Source organism: Canis lupus, chromosome 12 (genome assembly GCF_003254725.2).
Source record: "Canis lupus dingo isolate Sandy chromosome 12, ASM325472v2, whole genome shotgun sequence".
NCBI classification, from domain to species: domain Eukaryota; kingdom Metazoa; phylum Chordata; class Mammalia; order Carnivora; family Canidae; genus Canis; species Canis lupus.
In genome coordinates, this window is record NC_064254.1 from 16,176,376 (window position 1) to 16,192,949 (window position 16,574).

Genomic DNA, 16,574 nt, shown 5'->3' on the forward strand with positions numbered 1-16,574 from the left:
GAAGTCACCTAGCAGACAAGAGGCAGGGACTGAACTGGACTTCAAGTTTACTGACTCTGAGTCATAAGCATAGGGATATATTTACATCATTGGCCAACCTTTTCCCAAAGGAAGTAACAGTTAATTACTAAAAGCAGGGAGGCTGCAATTAATGGGGCTGAGAAATAGCTCCAACTGAACATTCTTGATGTCATAGTAATAGGTCCTGTCTTTTCCAGCAATGAGTTACTTTGGGAAGGCTTTTGATGGCTGTAAAACAGGCCCTGTGGTAAAACCAGTTTACTGAGAAATATTTCCAATACCATAACATAATCATTAAAAAACCTTTAGCCAACCATCAAGTCTTAGAGATCTTGTTGTGTGCTAAACACTATGCTGGTTCTTGTCTGGGGAAGTAGCAGTTCCCAGGAAGTAACACCTTAAGTCCCCTGGCAAAACCTTTCCCTTCCTAAGTCCTGATACTGCCTCCTACAGAACCAACCCAGAGAAGCAGCTGTATACACTTTTGATGAGTTCTCCCCTTTGCCTCCCCATCAATAAATCCCCACCTATCATCATGATCTGCTTAAGACATTAGTTCTAAAAATTTTGACTGTGGCTCACATTAGGGAAAGCATCTTACATTGTGATCTATTATACACATACAAAAGTATGATGCAATAACACTTGACTATGTGCAATGCCATCTGATATTTCTTATTCCTTTCTATTTTCTTTTTTTCCCTTAAGTGAAATATAAATGTGGATCATGACACACTAAATTGATTTGGTGAATCTAATAGATCATAACCCATTTGAGAAACACTGGGAGACCATTCATTAATTCCACATATGTTTATTGAATGCCTGCCCTAGGACAAGTACCGTTTGAAGTACTGGAGAAAAGCAGCAAATGGAAAAATGAAAATTTACATTCTTTTGGGACTTATGTTCCATTGATGGGAGACAGAGAACAAATCCAAAGGTAAACTATATTGTATATTAATGATGAGCTCTAAGGAGAAATGAAACAGAGAGGGAGATGGGAAGCATGGTGAAGTGATTTGGGGCAGAGTGGCCAGGAGAGTCCCTATGAAGAAGGTGACATCTGTATAAAATCTTCAGGAGGTAAGGAAACAAGTCTGCAGATGTCTGAGGAACAGCATTCCAGGTGTAGAGAGAGAGACCAGTTGAACCTGTGGTCAGAGGGTAGCAGATGCCAGTTTTGTTGGGCCTTTGCAGATCACTGAATGTTTATGTCCATTAAATTGGTTTAGATGGGAAGCTATTATAGGATTTGGGGCAGATAAGTGATATGATCTGACTTATAACAGAATGACTCTCCCAGGTGGGACCATTGGTACTGCAATCAGGTCATACACTTCCCCTCACCAAGCAATCACAAAGGCCCAGGATTCCCAGGGCTTTGCTAGAGACTCTCATTCCTACACAGTTCTGTACATTCCCTCATCCGACCGTATCCTCATCCCTCTCATCCTTCTCCTGTCCTCTGGAACCCGGTCTGTCATCACTAAGATTCTCTACCTCCAAAATCCCTTCCCCAAATATAATCTTTAGCTTCTTGTTTTAATAAAAGCTTGCCATCCCCTGAGTACACTGCTTTCCTGCCTCTTTCCAGTTGAAGTCACTTTGACCTCCCACTCCTCCTGTGCTATTGGACCTGGAAATTTTATTGGTGCTATCCTGTACCCCATGGAGAGTCAAAGAGGTTGTTTGTCTTCCTTAAAAACACCTACTCCTTTGAATGTAGATCATGTACTATACAAATTATTCTTTTTTTGAGCATTAATTTACAGACATCAGGATCAATTTTTCTCCTTTGCTAAAGATTTAACATGGAACTCTTTGTGTGTCAGTGGCCATTACAAGTCTTGTCATAATTTTTCATGGATTCAAATTTCACAGGGAAAATCCATTCTATATTTAGACCTCTTGGTCTTTTGAACTCATAATGTCCCCAATTCTACATTTGTCTTCCAGCTCAAAATGAGCAAATCATTGTCACTTTCAAAAGTAATGATCTCTTCTCAAAACCTTTTGATCAAGCATCTCTAGAATTCATCTCTTTCCTTTCCAGCTTCTTACGTTAAGACTGGGTAGCAGATTGCATTTTCCAAAGATGGCCAGAACAGTAGCTCCCATTCCACATGTTCTGCAATGTGACTTTGCCTCTCTCTCAACCCTTTGCCACTGTCGCAGGAGGTGGAATCCCACTATCCTGCTCTTGAGCCTGGGCTAGCTTTTGTGACTGGCACACAGTCAGTAGAATATGGTTGATATGATGCTGTGCAACTTCTGTATCTAGGCCAGCATTTTTTGCTTTGCTCTCTTGAAACACTTTTGCTTGGAGCCCTGAGTCTCCATATAAGAAACCTGACTAACCATGAGAATATCATATTAGACAGGGCACATTCAGATGCAATGTTCAAAATTCCCAGCTGAGATTCTCCTTCAGAAATCCCAGACATGGTACCAGCCATGTGAGCAAAGAAAGCATCTTAGAAGTAGCTGTTTTGGCCTCAGCTGCTCCAGCCTTTGAACATTCTACCCTCAGCTGAGGCTCTAGGCATTGTGGAGATGGGAAAAACTGACCTCACTGTGCCCATTCCAAATTATTGAGCCACAGTACCCATGAACATAATAAAATATTTGTTTTACACTACTAATTCTTGTGGTATTTGGATACAGCAATAGATAACTAGATAGACTTCAACCTAAAATAATTTTCTGACCTCACAAAAATACATAATATTTTGACCCTACCAGTTTTTCACTATGATGACAATGGGAAGAAATCATTGTCTTTATTGTTTGGCTTAGTTTATGTGGGAGACATTGTTGATACACAATGAATAATCCATTTACTCTCCTACATTTCCCATACTTCCTTGAGTTAGCTTATGGCCATATGTGTAGTTCTGGCCAATAGAAAATGATGATAAGTAACTCTATAACTTTGAGTATAATGTAGTTATAAGTAGGTGTGGTTTCTCTACTCTCTTTTCTGTGTACGTAGCTGGGATTGCAAACTCAGAGAAGACAAGATGTTGCATCATAGAGGTATCCTAGATCCCTGAATCTCTGCTGGAAGAAAGTTCCCAAAGAAAGCTTCCTGACCCACACTAAAATGCAGTATAAGCAAAAAATAAATCTTTGTTGTGTTTATCTATGTTTAAGGCATTATTTGTTATTGCAACATGGTTTAGCTGACCCTAACTAGTACAATTTTCATGACCTGTCATCATAGTCACTCTTTTGCATATACTATAAATCTGCTGCGTTTTTTTCCCCAGGAATTTTTTCTCAGTTAAATTCATGTCAATGCCTACTCATCTCTAACCCAAGCAGCTATCCACGGCTGGGGTGGCGGGGAGGGTGGGGGGAGGGATGTAGTGACTCAGCAATAATGCTGAATGGATTTGTTTTTTAAATTCATGAACATAAACTATATATAAGTGGGTCCCTGTGCTTCTTAGCTGTTCACCTAACTTTTCTTTAATTTGTTCTCCAGTTTCCAAAGTGACTCTTTTAAACTCTCTTCACTTTCCTCAAATCAACACCTCCTTCCCCAAATTTATTCTCACTGATGGCTTGCTTCATATTTTACTGACAAAGTTGAAGCCACATAAGAGAATTTCCACCTGCTCCCACCCCCACATGTACCAGTCTATCTGTATCTGTCCATATATTTTGCCTTCTCTTTTCTTAACTGTAGATGAGCTGTCTATGCTCTTATATAAAGTCAATGACTCTAGTTATGCTCTGAATCCAGTCCCATCTCTCCTACTGAATGACATTGCTTTTGCAGTTTCTTTCTATCTCTGCTTTACTATGAAGCCTTCTTTGCTGTGCATCACAAATAGCATACAATCATTGTTTCTCTGTGATGCAAAACTCCTTGGAAAAATTATAATTACTCACTGTTTTCGCTTCTCATCCTCCAAGCTCTATTGAATCTCTTTAAATTATCCTCAGCACTCCTCCAGAGCAACTCTTGTCAAAAATCACCAATGACCTTCAAATTATTAAATCCAATGACCAATTCTCAGTTCTCATTGGACACAACTTCTTTTTTTTTTTTTTTTAAGAAAAAAGATTATTTATTTATTTATTCATTAGAGACACAGAGAGAAAGAGGCAGAGACATAGGCAGAGAGAGAAGCAGGCTCCATGCAGGAAGCCTGATGTGGAACTCAATCCTGGAACTCCAGGATCAAGCCCTGGGCTGAAGGCAGATGCTTAACTGCTGAGCCACACAGGCGTCCCTGGACATAACTTCTTAGCAGCTTTTGAACACCTGGTCTCTAACTGCTTCAGAAAACACCTTCTTTACTTGGCTGCTGGGACACTATTCTCTTTTGACTCCCTTACCATCTAACTACCTCATCCTTCTTCATGTCATTTTCTGAGCATCTTAATCTTCCCAAACTCTAAGCATTGGAATGTTCCAGGGCTCAGATAACTCTGAATTCTCTTTTCTATCTGTATTTATTGTTCTAGTTGATCTTATCAGATCCCATGGATTTCATTATTAGCTATGCCATGATATATACAAAATTTATATTTCCAGTTCTAGCTTAAGATTTTACTTCTGCACCTGATCTACAAACTGTCTTATATAGCTAATTCCACATTTTCCCACTTGGATGCTTAATAGGTATATCTAACATACCAAATAGAAAAGTAAACTCTTAATATTTTCCTCCCCAACTTATTCCTATCATAATCTCCCTATGACAAAAATGGCAACTGCTTTCTATTAGTTATTCAGTCCTCAAAGCTTGGGGGTCATCCTAGACTCCTCTTTTTCTTACATACCATATCCAGTCCTATAGCAAATCTTACAAATTTTATTTTCAAACACATATGCTGAGTCCAATCCTTTTTTGCCACTGTCTCTGCTCCCATGGTATTTCAAATCATCACCATGATAGCCCATGGATTTTTGTAATAACCTCTTACATGTCTCCCTATAACCATTCTTACTCCCTTACAGACTAATTTCCATGTTGTAGCCAAAGATGCCTTTAAAACATAAGACAGATCACACTCCTGTTTCAAATGCTTCAGATATCTTTCTATCTAAGGTATTAAGTTTTCTGGGGGTTCTGGGTGGCTCAATTCATTGAGTGTTGGACTCCTGATTTTGGCTTAGGTCATGATCTCAGGGTCATGGGATTATGCCCCTTTGGTCTGTGCTCAGTGGGGAGTCTGCTGGAGATTCTCTCCCTCTACCTCTTCAACTCCCTCGGCTCTCTCTCTCTCTCAAATAAATAAATAAATTCTTAGAAAAAAAAGTATTAACTTCTCACTGCTCTACATGACTTAATTCTCTACCATCTCCCTACCTCCATCTAATAATACCCCAGACAGTTGCCCACTGTGCTCCAGCCACACTCTTTTTCTTGGGCTTCCTCAACTTCACCAAGAGAGGTCCTTCTAAAAGACTTTGCACATATAGTTCTCTTTGTCAGAGATACTTTTTTCTCAGATTGCCACATGGCTACTTTACTTCATTTAGCTCTCTACTTCAATTTATTATTTTTTTTCTTAAAAAGTTTTTTCTCTTACCACTAAAGCTCTTTATCCTTTTTCTTGCTTTATTTTTGTACTTTATACCACTTATTTGTTTATTGTTGTATGCCCCCCCCCCTTTGCAGGCCTACAAAGTGAGATCTACTCAGACAACCACTTGACTGGTTCTGTTTGATACATTTTACTCTTGAATCCAAAGTACCTGGAACATAGTAGGTGCTCAATAAATATCTGAATGAATTAATAAATAAATGAATATGGAGTTCAGTTTCAGATAGTGATTGAAAGTCTCATATCTGGAAATGCTGGGTTTACCTGAACAAAAGAAATCATGTGCATGTGTCCACTGTCTTTACTCACTATCTTCACTACCTATTTTCCAAGCTGTATTGAACTTCTTTAAATTAGTTTCAGCACTGTCCCAAAGCAGCTCTTGTCAAAATCACCAATGACTAAAGTAAGACTCTTGGCATATGAAACAAACTCAGGATAGACTGTAAAATAATAGTAAACCAAGGCTACCAATGTCTTTGCCAACTATCCACAGATCACCAAGATATAGTGGGAGCCAGGTTGGTGCCTGTATGTACTATTAGCCCATATTTCTCCTTCTAGAAAGAGGAAACACATTCACACAAAGCAAATGGAGTGGGGGGAAAAGGGCTGACAATGAGTTATAAATTAAATTAGCGGCATTCTTACTTGTTTATGCTTGTTTAGAGAAAAGATGTTAAGCTGGAGCTAAATAGGATAATTTTAAGTGTTTTTCAAAAATTATTATAAGTCTGGATTTCCCTTATCAGAACTTTTACAGAGATAACACATATGCCTATGATCATCTCCTTTTCTAAATCTAAATCTGGAACATATAATTTGAAAGACACAAATTTACTTATGGGGATAGCTGAACAAAATATAAAAATTAGTACAGGTTTAAACAATGCAGCATATAAAGGTACAGTATATATACATCCTAAATGGCACCAGGTATATTAAGTGGAAGAATGGTTAGAAAAATGAACAAGCAGATACAGTTTAAAAGGAAGATAGGTGGTCCGAAATAAGATGGCTGAAGAACAGAACATGATAAGCAATATATCCAGTTTTGGGGATAGGTTATGATGAAGATAAATGGTTTGAATCTTGGAGCACACTGGAGTAAATACTCACTACCTCAAACAAATCCTTGTGTGAAGATAGGAATAGAAATAAAGGTTTACCAGAAAAGTTGGACTCCTTCCCCTTATACTCAACTAACTTTAGATTATGCAGTTTTGACACTATGTAAGCTGAAATCAATCAAAGGACTACATTCAACCAATGCCATGTGCACCACTAGAAGATATATATCTGCCAAACTCAACTTACTGATGCTCAGTAACATGTTCCATCTCATTACCTTCATAGAGTTGTACTCTGTGTGCAATGCTGTGGTTTTTCTGTTCTAAAGCCCCTCTCTCTGTCTGTCTGTCTGTCTCTCTCTCTCACACACACATGCACACGCACACACACACACAGGAAGTCAACAAAGGAGAATGGAAGTTAGAGGTTGGAAGATAACACAAACCTTAAATGACTTTATAAAGGAATGACCGAATTCTAACTTCAACTGAAAATGAAATAAATAATATTGTAGGATCTTCAAATTTTAAGATTGAAAAGTCCAAATCCTTCATCTAATATATAAATAACTGAGACAAAAGAACTATATATAACTGTCCAATAAGACATAAAAGTCAGTGGAAAAGCTGGGATGAAAATCCAGATTTCATAGCCCTGTGGGATATTCCTTTCATTTCACTAGTTCTTGATCTTGGTGTCTTTATTACTACAGATCATTTTACAAACAAACAAAGTCCCTCTTGATGGACCACTTATCTTAGATAAGTATATATTGATAGGCTTATTGTTGTTGTGTTTTCAGTACATATCAAAAAAGTTAATTTCGGAATATTTTAAGGACTGAATTCTAGGTATCCTGAAGAGTAACCATTCACTAGGCTTCCTAGAATCTGCACCTACACTGTCCAAGGTTTTTTTTTATATTTAGGTTTGTTTTTATATAAAAATAACAGTTTTCCCTAGATTTTTGCTCTAGGAAAACATGCCATGCTGTGTGGCTTTATGATCTTAAAGGTCACTGAGACAGAAGAAAAGTGAGAAACATGTGTGTTTCAGGATCCTGGCACTTTCTTCAGTGTTGTGGCTTCCAGTGTTATTATTTCCTTAAGGAATGAAAACACCACTTTGATTTGGTAGTGTCTACAATACAATTAAACATCACTGGAGACAATTTTTATCCTTATTTGTATAGAATATGTAATTCTATATATTATAGAGCTTTCCTGATAAATCTTTCCATTACCAATTAGATTGTCACAGTTTTAGAAAAAGCCCTAGTAGGTTTTAAGCTATCTAATTTGTCATTTTTTAAAAAGATTTTATTTATTTATTCATGAGAGGCAGAGACATAGGCAGAGGGAGAAGCAGGCTCCAGGAAACCCGATGTGGGACTCGATCCTGGGACTCCGGGATCACGCCCAGAGCCAAAGGCAGAGCCACTGAGCCACCTAGGCGTCCCTAATTTGTCATTTTTGAATGAGCCATGTTTCATTTGTGAATCACAGTGAATGATTCTTACAAATTTTATATTATTTCAAATCAGGAGTCCAAGCTCAAAAAAATATAACAAATATAAATGGCTTAAATCTAGACTCATCCTTGTCACTGGTGCAAACAGATTTTAATATAGTTCTTCAGGAAAAATAAAAACCTTTTTGTTAACCAGATGAACATGCATTTAAAAATGATATGCAAAATCCAGGAAGACTTTCAATTTCTTAAAGCCAAGGTCTGTTCCTATTTATTGTTGAATCCAGTGCATTTAAAGTTTGATACACATACAGCATTTACTATATGCTATAAGCTTTAGGTATATTCTACTACATTCAAAAAACAATTCTTTGAAAGTTATACAATTATTATCCTTATTTTATACAAGAGGAACCTGAGGTTTATGGAGATGAATAAATTTACTGGGACATCAATGAACTTAAGTTTCCAGATAAAGAAATTTGGCCCCAGCAACTTATGCCATAAATACATTTTGCAGTATTCTCAAAGATGTTTGTTAAGGTGGAAACGAAAAGGGCCCAGGTCACCTAGAAGACCTTCTGACCACATACCTGTGTCTTTTTTATTTAATAATAAAACTATAATTTATAACTGATTTTAGTATGGGAAGTGAAAAGCAATTACTGTATAGCTGAAGATTCTTCCGCACATGTCAGTTCACCACCTAGGTGCCATTATTACAGCTCATCCTCCAATTCCCTGCATGCAGGGAATTATTTCACATCTGACAGAACTCTTTTGTAGAACCACAGATTTCACCATTATCATGACTTTTCTGATACATTCCATCAGTCTTGTTGCTGAGCCATCACTCATCTTTCTTCCCAGGCTTGATTTTTTTTTTTTTTTGCAAGAACACACACACACAGACACACAGACACATATACTTACAAAGCATTTTCTAGACATTTATGTATGTCTTAGAGAAAACTTACAAGAAGGGACAATCTTGACTGAGGATGCTCATTAATTGTTTTCACCAGAGATGAAAGAAATTAGGGGACACATCTTTAGGTGGTAGCAGGAAGGTTTAATTTATAAGGAGATAGGGAAATGGAGTATATTCTCTATAAAAACTTTGAAATGAATGAATAAACCAAGATTAATGAAGAAGTTCCTTGAGATTAGAATCTATCAGTGGTTCTTCAAATTTTCATCCTATGCTACTCACTCTTCACCATCACTACTTGAAGATGTCCATTAATATGAAGCACAAAATTTATTCAAAGTAAGTTTTGTATCTCCATAATCCCTGACCTATAATTTTCGAAAAACCAGAGTAGAGAATTCCTATATTATGTAATTTAGAATATCCGACAGCATTAAATTCCCCAACATAAATGGGAAGATGACTTGGTCAGCCTAAAATTTCCAAAAGACCCAATAAGGTGAAGCAGAGATTAGCCCAAGTAACTTGATGTAATCACACACAGACACATCAGTGAAAAATTAAAACAGATTTCTGCCTGAGAATTCAAGAAATGTACTACCTTGCCCCAAATCGGCAAGAATCCAATTACCACAAGGATGGATAGTTACCCATGGCGAAGAATGGGATTCCCAGCAGGGTGGAGTTGTACTTTCCATCAGTGATGAAGAAGATCCCTGCTGCCGTGACAATGGAGATGCACACCGTGAGCACCCCCAGGAGGCCCAGAAAGGGCTTGCTGCGCAAACAGTCCTTCATGGAGCTGGAGAGGGTGGCTGTGGTCAGGATCAGCACAAGGCTTACCAGGACCTTGCTCCTGGCCAGGATGCTGGTCTTATGAAAGTCTCTCCAGAGGCTAAAAGATGCTAACGAGTAGAGCTGCAGGTCCTGGTGCTCCTCCTGGAGCTTCTTCATGAGCTTACAGAACTCATTCTCCCACTTCTCCCCTATGAGGTCTTGGGTAGCAGAGCCATAGGTTTGGAGGTAGTAGGTGATTTGAATGGCTCTGGCTGACTTGACTCGCTGGTCCTTGCTGTTTGGCACTTCCACTACCCCGCCCAGTTGGTGTCCAATAAAACTGTTCCTCCCATCCTTGAAAATAGAAAGAGGGGAGACTTAAAGTTAGCAGAGGATGCACATTTCAAACAACAGATTCTTACTCTAAGTGAAGGAACACAACAAAGGCAGAGGTAGGCTCTTGCAATTGTGGAAGTGATGTGGGTGGAGTGGCATGTTAGGATTTTATATTCAGCTTTTTGGGGTGTCATGGGATACCATGCAAGATGATCAGGATTAGAAAGATGCAAAGAGTATTATGAAGCTATACAAGACTCACCACATGCATAGGATAATGTACATAAATACTATTTTGATTTATCCCATCCATACTCCATTCCAACCATTTCCTTCTGTAACAGTCTATTATAACTCCTTTATGCAGGATCAAGGTTGATGATTCAGTTTCAGCCAAAAGTGAAGCATGGCATGAGTTAACAGCATTTCAAAAATTAAAATAATAATTCATTTAATAAATATACACTAAACTTTTCAAGGTTAACACACACACCTACACCAACACACAAACACACACACACACACACACATCCATACTCTGGGGGCACAACTGAATATTGCAAAACAAATAGAAGATACTGTTGTTTTGTTTTCTTTTTCCAATTAATATAATAGTGTTGAAAGACTTTGTAAATATGATGTAGCCCTTGTTCACTCATTACAAAGTTCCCTTCAAACACCTGCCTCAGTTCATAGGTTGACCCTTTTCCCACAGAACAGAGTGGATAAACCCCCTAAATGAAACTGATGAGATTTCAGGTAGGATTGTCAAAAGTCATTATGATTTTCAGAATTTCTCATGATGTAGAGCAGACAAGATCATATTAGTAGGACATTTATAAGAGAGGTAATCACTTCTCTTTAAGGTACACACAAGGTGGACACTGAGTTGCTTAATTCAGAGGAGTAATTTTTAAGCAGTGTGCCTCAAGACTCAGAGGGAAATCCCTGACAGGCATCACCAAATTTTCAACAACTTGGATATTTTCTTTTTGCCACAACTGTCATTCACTTCCATGGCAATGCTTGTCAGCTGTGATACTGAGCCCAATAGCAGGTTGCAAGATGGAGCATAGCATTGAAAATGTGCTGCAGGTACTGTGTGTAATGCAGGCACAAAGGTAAATCTATGCTCTAAGGAGAATTTGCGTTTGCTACATCAACCAAGACTTTTATCTCATGAGGACAGAAAAGTATAGTCAGAGCAGGAAACAGTCCTTTCTAGAAGGGTAGTGCAGAAGGGCAATAAACCCAACAGTCTGGGCAGCCGGGTGGCTCAGTAGTTTAGCGCCGCCTTCAGCCCAGGGCGAGACCTGGAGACCCTGCATGGAGACTGCTTCTCCCTCTGCCTGTGTCTGCCTCTCTCTCTCTCTCTCTCTCTCTCTCTCTCTCTCTGTGTGTATCTCATGAATAAATAAATAAAAAATCTTAAATAAAAATCTTTTAATAATAAATAAATAAAAAAAACCAACAGTCTGATAACTCTGGTGATTTTCACAAAACTGCGAGGCACTGTCTACTCAGGCAGACACGTATAACAGTTAATGTGAAGTGGTTTAGTCCAGACACCTGTATCTGAGGTCCTTGTTCCTATTTGTATTTTTAACGTATACCAAAGTAACTGTAATACTTGAGAGTGTGTTGCAAACACAAGAAATTTGAGAAATTTACAGAAAGTACAAGTGCTGTTAGTAAGATCATTAATAAAAATTGTGAGGAATAAATCTCATAGTCACTTCACATACCCATTTTCCCCGTACATGTTCAATGAAAGCAATTTTTCTATTTAATACAACCTGACCAACTTCTGATGAGTACTATATTTCTAAATAAGAATTTAATTAGGGGTTTCTTCCCTCCTGTACTTGATAAATCTCCCACTTCTAAGGCATCTTTGTAAATTTTCCATCTTTATATATATATATATATATATATATATATATTCACTATATATAATATATTCCAGATTATATATATTCCAGATTATATATATATATATATATATATATATATATATATATATACCCCAGCTGGAAGTTCCTAGCATCCTGTTTTGAAACTTGTGGGTTTCTCTGATAAGCTGCAAGAGAAAAGGTAGGAGAGCTTTAAAGAAGGAGTGGGAATCCTATCCCAGCACTGAGACTGGAATAAGTGCTCTTTCCACTCTTTAAATAATCTCCACTTTTGCTCCTGAATTAGGCTTGTTTATTTTTGTTTTATGCTTGGTATAATTTTTAGCTCCACCCTTGTGTCTACTTCTTTGAAATCCCGTCTGTGATGTTGACTTGTGCTTTCGATTATTTGAAAGAGAAAGTATTTTAAAAGCTATATTTATTCACTTAAGAATGTGCAGTTCCATCTGTCTTTACTCATTTCTGTCATCAAAAAGATTTCTCAGGGATCTTTAGCAGCAGAACAAAGATTTATGAGTCCCTCAGGCCTTATTTGGAGATTATAGTGGATCAAAGAGGGCACTGATAATGTGTCTGGACAAAAGTCAAAACTCTACAGAAAGCAAAATATAGAGTTTTAAATAACTGATCATTATTGAGTTTGGCTGACTGCTCACCCTCCTTTTGAAGTTGTCTAATTTCCATTTCTTGCAAAAATTACTTCATAAAAGATATGCTTTAATCTCATTATATTTAAAAACAAATACAAATACAATATTTATAACAAACACAATGAATTTCTCTCTCTTAATCTGCGCTACTCCATGCACCAGAACAAAATAAACAAGGTCTTAAGATATTCTTAGACAGGAAGCTCTGCTGAAATGAAATTTTGTACAAGCCATTGGCCCAGTCATCCTACTCAGTGTAGTCCTGAGAAATATTTGTAAGTAAAATTCTACTATTTTGTAAGAGGTGGGAGAAGAGCTTTATCATTTCATGGGTGCTTCTATGTAGGAGAAACAAAGAATGAATGGAACATGTATTTTAATTATCCTCTGGGCAGAACTTCCCTGGACCTATCAGGAGTCAAGGAGTCACATGACCTGGGTTGCAGCATGCCTGTCACACCAACTGGATCAGGAACCATTGGCTGGTTCATTTCCCTTGTAGGTTTCCATTTTATCATCTTTAAAATGAGCAGATATGAATATACGAGTAAATGTTTACACAATATTGAAGATATTTTTCAGATCTATTATTCTATGAAAATACCACCTATAAAGTTACTCCAAAGAGAGCTGAATGTCAGAAATGATATCATTATAATAGAGCCATGGATGGATTATTTTTATGCCTTAAAAAAATCTTACCAATTGTCAGGTAGGGCATTTTTGTTTAAGAGATGAGCAAACATAGAGGCCCAGAGAGGATAAAACTGTTCGTCAAAGTGATGAACCCAGTGTTCCAATGCAATACTTCTAATTCCAAATCTAAAACTTTCTAGAATCCTATAGGGGTGATTTCAGGGAAGCCATTTTGACTCCTAGTCCCTGTTAACTGCTGTTTATGATTAAAACTTATTTCATGTGTGTAGATCCCTTTTTTCCCAATATTTTACTCTCCACCGAACCAATTACCTACCATTTATATTGATTCAACTTCCTCATTTTCTAGTAAACCCTCCTACACAAATTCTAGTTTAAGTGCAGAACTCACATTTATGTCCCCATGAAGATAAACCTTAAAAATACAAGATGGTAACACACCACTTCCAATGCTCTCCTGTTTCAGTGTTTCTCTGAATTGAACAGGCATAATTAACGTGAGATGAATTGAAGTTCCGAACTCCTACCCTTGTGCTCACTTTTACTTTTCTTCAGTCTATTTCTCTACCTTAAAGCCATAGCTCACTTGCACAACTCTAAATGAGTTTACACCATTTATACATTTAAAACCTGCTGGCTTCCACTTGCATTAGGAATAACAGAATTCCTTACCAGGGCTGTGAGGCCATGCATGTCCCACTGCTGGCTGAGCCTCAGACCTTGTCTCCCACCACTCTTCTCCCCATGAACTCTGTTCTAGTTATCCCACCTTTCTTCCTACTGCTTGAACACAACAAGTTAATTTTCACCACATAGCCTTTGCAACTGCTACACCCTCTGCCTGGAATGCTTTACTCCATTCTTCCACTGCCAGGGCTATTTTCTCCTGGTGGTCCTATCTTCAAGGAGACCATGTGAACCACATGGTCTAAACTAGACACCTCCTTTCCAGCAATAACTTTATCACATACCCTTATTTTGTCTTCTTCCTATAAAGGACTTCTATCTGAAGCAATCTTATTCATCATTTAATTTCTCCTCCACTAGAATGTGTGCTTGTTGAGAGCTGGTGCCTTTCCTCTCTTACTCATTGATAATCTCCCTGTGCCTAGAATGCAGCCTGCTCTATAATGAACGTTCCATAATATTTAATTCAGCTCACCCTGAAGTGTATAAAACTAGTCATACACTATTTGTTCAGAGACCATTTTGTGAAGAACAGAAAAAGTTAAGGACAGTTCAAAATGAGGACAATAGGGCCTTGGATAAAGAGAGGTATATATAGAAATTAGAGGCTGGTACTGAAAACACCCACACCCACACCCACCCACGCACACACACAAATTTTGACCTTTCTTTTTTTCAGTCTCCTTATTCTAGGGTAACATTTCCCCAAAATACAGTCTCTCTTCCATTTTCACTGTAGACCAAACATGTGGAGTAAGCTTATCAACCGACAGGGGGCCTTAGTGAGTACTTGGAAAACCGGTTTGTAGGTACTGTGGTCTGGGTGCAAAGGACAGCCCAAATGTTCCAGGAACTGAAGGGAACAAGGGAGTTTGAGGCTAGAGAGGAAAGCAGGGCTTTTTCAGTAAGAGCCAAGAAAGCCGTATTAAGGAGCTGGAGTTAATTGTTCTGCAGTAAGAAACCATTGGGTGTTTTAAGCAGGGAATGAATGGCATGCTTTCCTTTTTGGAGTGCTCTCTCATTGCACTGTGGCAGATGATTTTGGGAGTCAGGGTGACTTGAAAGAAAAGAGCTCCATTAGGAAGTCCCTGCAGCATTTCAGGTTCTTGATGCAGCATGAAAAAAAAAATGTCAGCTGAGGCCGTCTGTGGTAGGTGACTTGTTCCAAGGTGAATCAATGTATTTACAGGTCACGAGGCTACCTCATGCCCATGAGGCATTGCATCATACTCTCTCTCCAGAAGCAGTAATGCCAGAAAAAAAAATCTTGGGTTCTTTAGGTCTCATTTCATATACGGTTACTACTTTGTAGCTCTTAAAAATTACTACCCAATCCAAAGCTCTGCAGTGGAAAAGGAAATTAAAACTCTCAGAGACAAGATCAAAGAATAAATTCTTCAAGAGATAGGAGAGGAAAGAGACATTAATGTCATAAACCATTGTGCAGAGAAAAAGAATGTTCAATGATGCTTTGAAATTATAGGGGAGTAAGTGTCATATCTGCTCAATATATGTGCTAGGTTGCTATTAAGATACTTTCTGTGATTGCAAGATAATTTAGCTGCAGAGCTTCCGTCCAAGACAATTTTATTTCAGATTTCACTGATTTTCGATGAGGTAGACACTGCAAGGATATTGGAAACTTTAGATTGTCAGGCTTCCTTTATTGCTGAAAAGAAAATCTTCCTATGTATAGTCGGCAGTGACATTTCTAAAGGAATGGTAAGGTTTGTTGTTGTTGTTGTTTTGTTTGCTTAAATAAGATTTTCCCTCCTGTTTATTTCTTAATTTATATCTCCTTGTTTTATTCTCAACTCCAAATATTGCAGGATAAACTACGATTAAATGAAATTCATCAGCTATCTTGAATTTCCTCACCAGAGCTTCATGTTTAACAAGTAAGTAAAGAGAAAGCAGATTCCTACAAGGTATTTAGTTAAAGAAAAAACTTATTTTAAAACTTATTTTAAAAATGAAGCCTTTAAAAAAATAAATAAAATAAAAATGAAGCCTTTAAAGCATTAACATGCCCCAATAAGGAATAATTTACATTTGTGTCGCATTACTCAGCTATAAGAGTACAGTGGTGTGTTTTTATTATTTTTCTTTCAAATAGGATGGTTAAAAAAAATAAGGTTCATATTGTTGAAATGAAATACAAACTTTAGCCAACCGAAATATAAAATAAGTTTAACAAGGCACTCCAGTGTATCACTTCTAACACGTGGGGCAGACACAGTTGTAAGACTTAAGAATTTTCTTATTGCATTATCCAATGTAACTCTTCTAGACAGTCTATGAGAGAATGCAATGCTGGAGTAGTCTCACGTCACTAAGGATGATCCAGGCACCCAGGGAGAAGACATAATGGTGTGCTATGAGTTGCATAGCTAATCACTTATTCCTCGTTCTGACATCAATGGGCATGTTCTTAACTGCACTGGAATAATTTATGAATACATTTGATTCAAAGGAAGTATAATACAGCAGATATGT

At 37.7% G+C, this 16,574-nt stretch overlaps 1 protein-coding gene and 1 long non-coding RNA gene across 2 annotated transcripts in view; one reads left to right on the forward strand and one right to left on the reverse strand.

Moving 5' to 3' along the window:
- Window positions 1-16,574, forward strand: part of LOC118350419 (uncharacterized) — a 49,719-nt gene that overhangs the window by 32,732 nt on the left and 413 nt on the right. Inside the window, exons 3-4 of the long non-coding RNA XR_004804187.2 lie at window positions 856-964; window positions 15,908-15,976. This is a non-coding gene — a long non-coding RNA (uncharacterized LOC118350419). The remainder of the gene's footprint in view (window positions 1-855; window positions 965-15,907; window positions 15,977-16,574) is intronic.
- The window catches only part of LOC112641704 (patched domain-containing protein 4), a 54,270-nt gene continuing 46,088 nt past the window's right edge, over window positions 8,393-16,574 (reverse strand). The window contains exon 2 of the mRNA XM_035697671.2: window positions 8,393-10,189. Within this exon, the coding sequence (XP_035553564.1) occupies window positions 9,686-10,189 (504 nt within the window). The 3' untranslated portion in view covers window positions 8,393-9,685. The remainder of the gene's footprint in view (window positions 10,190-16,574) is intronic.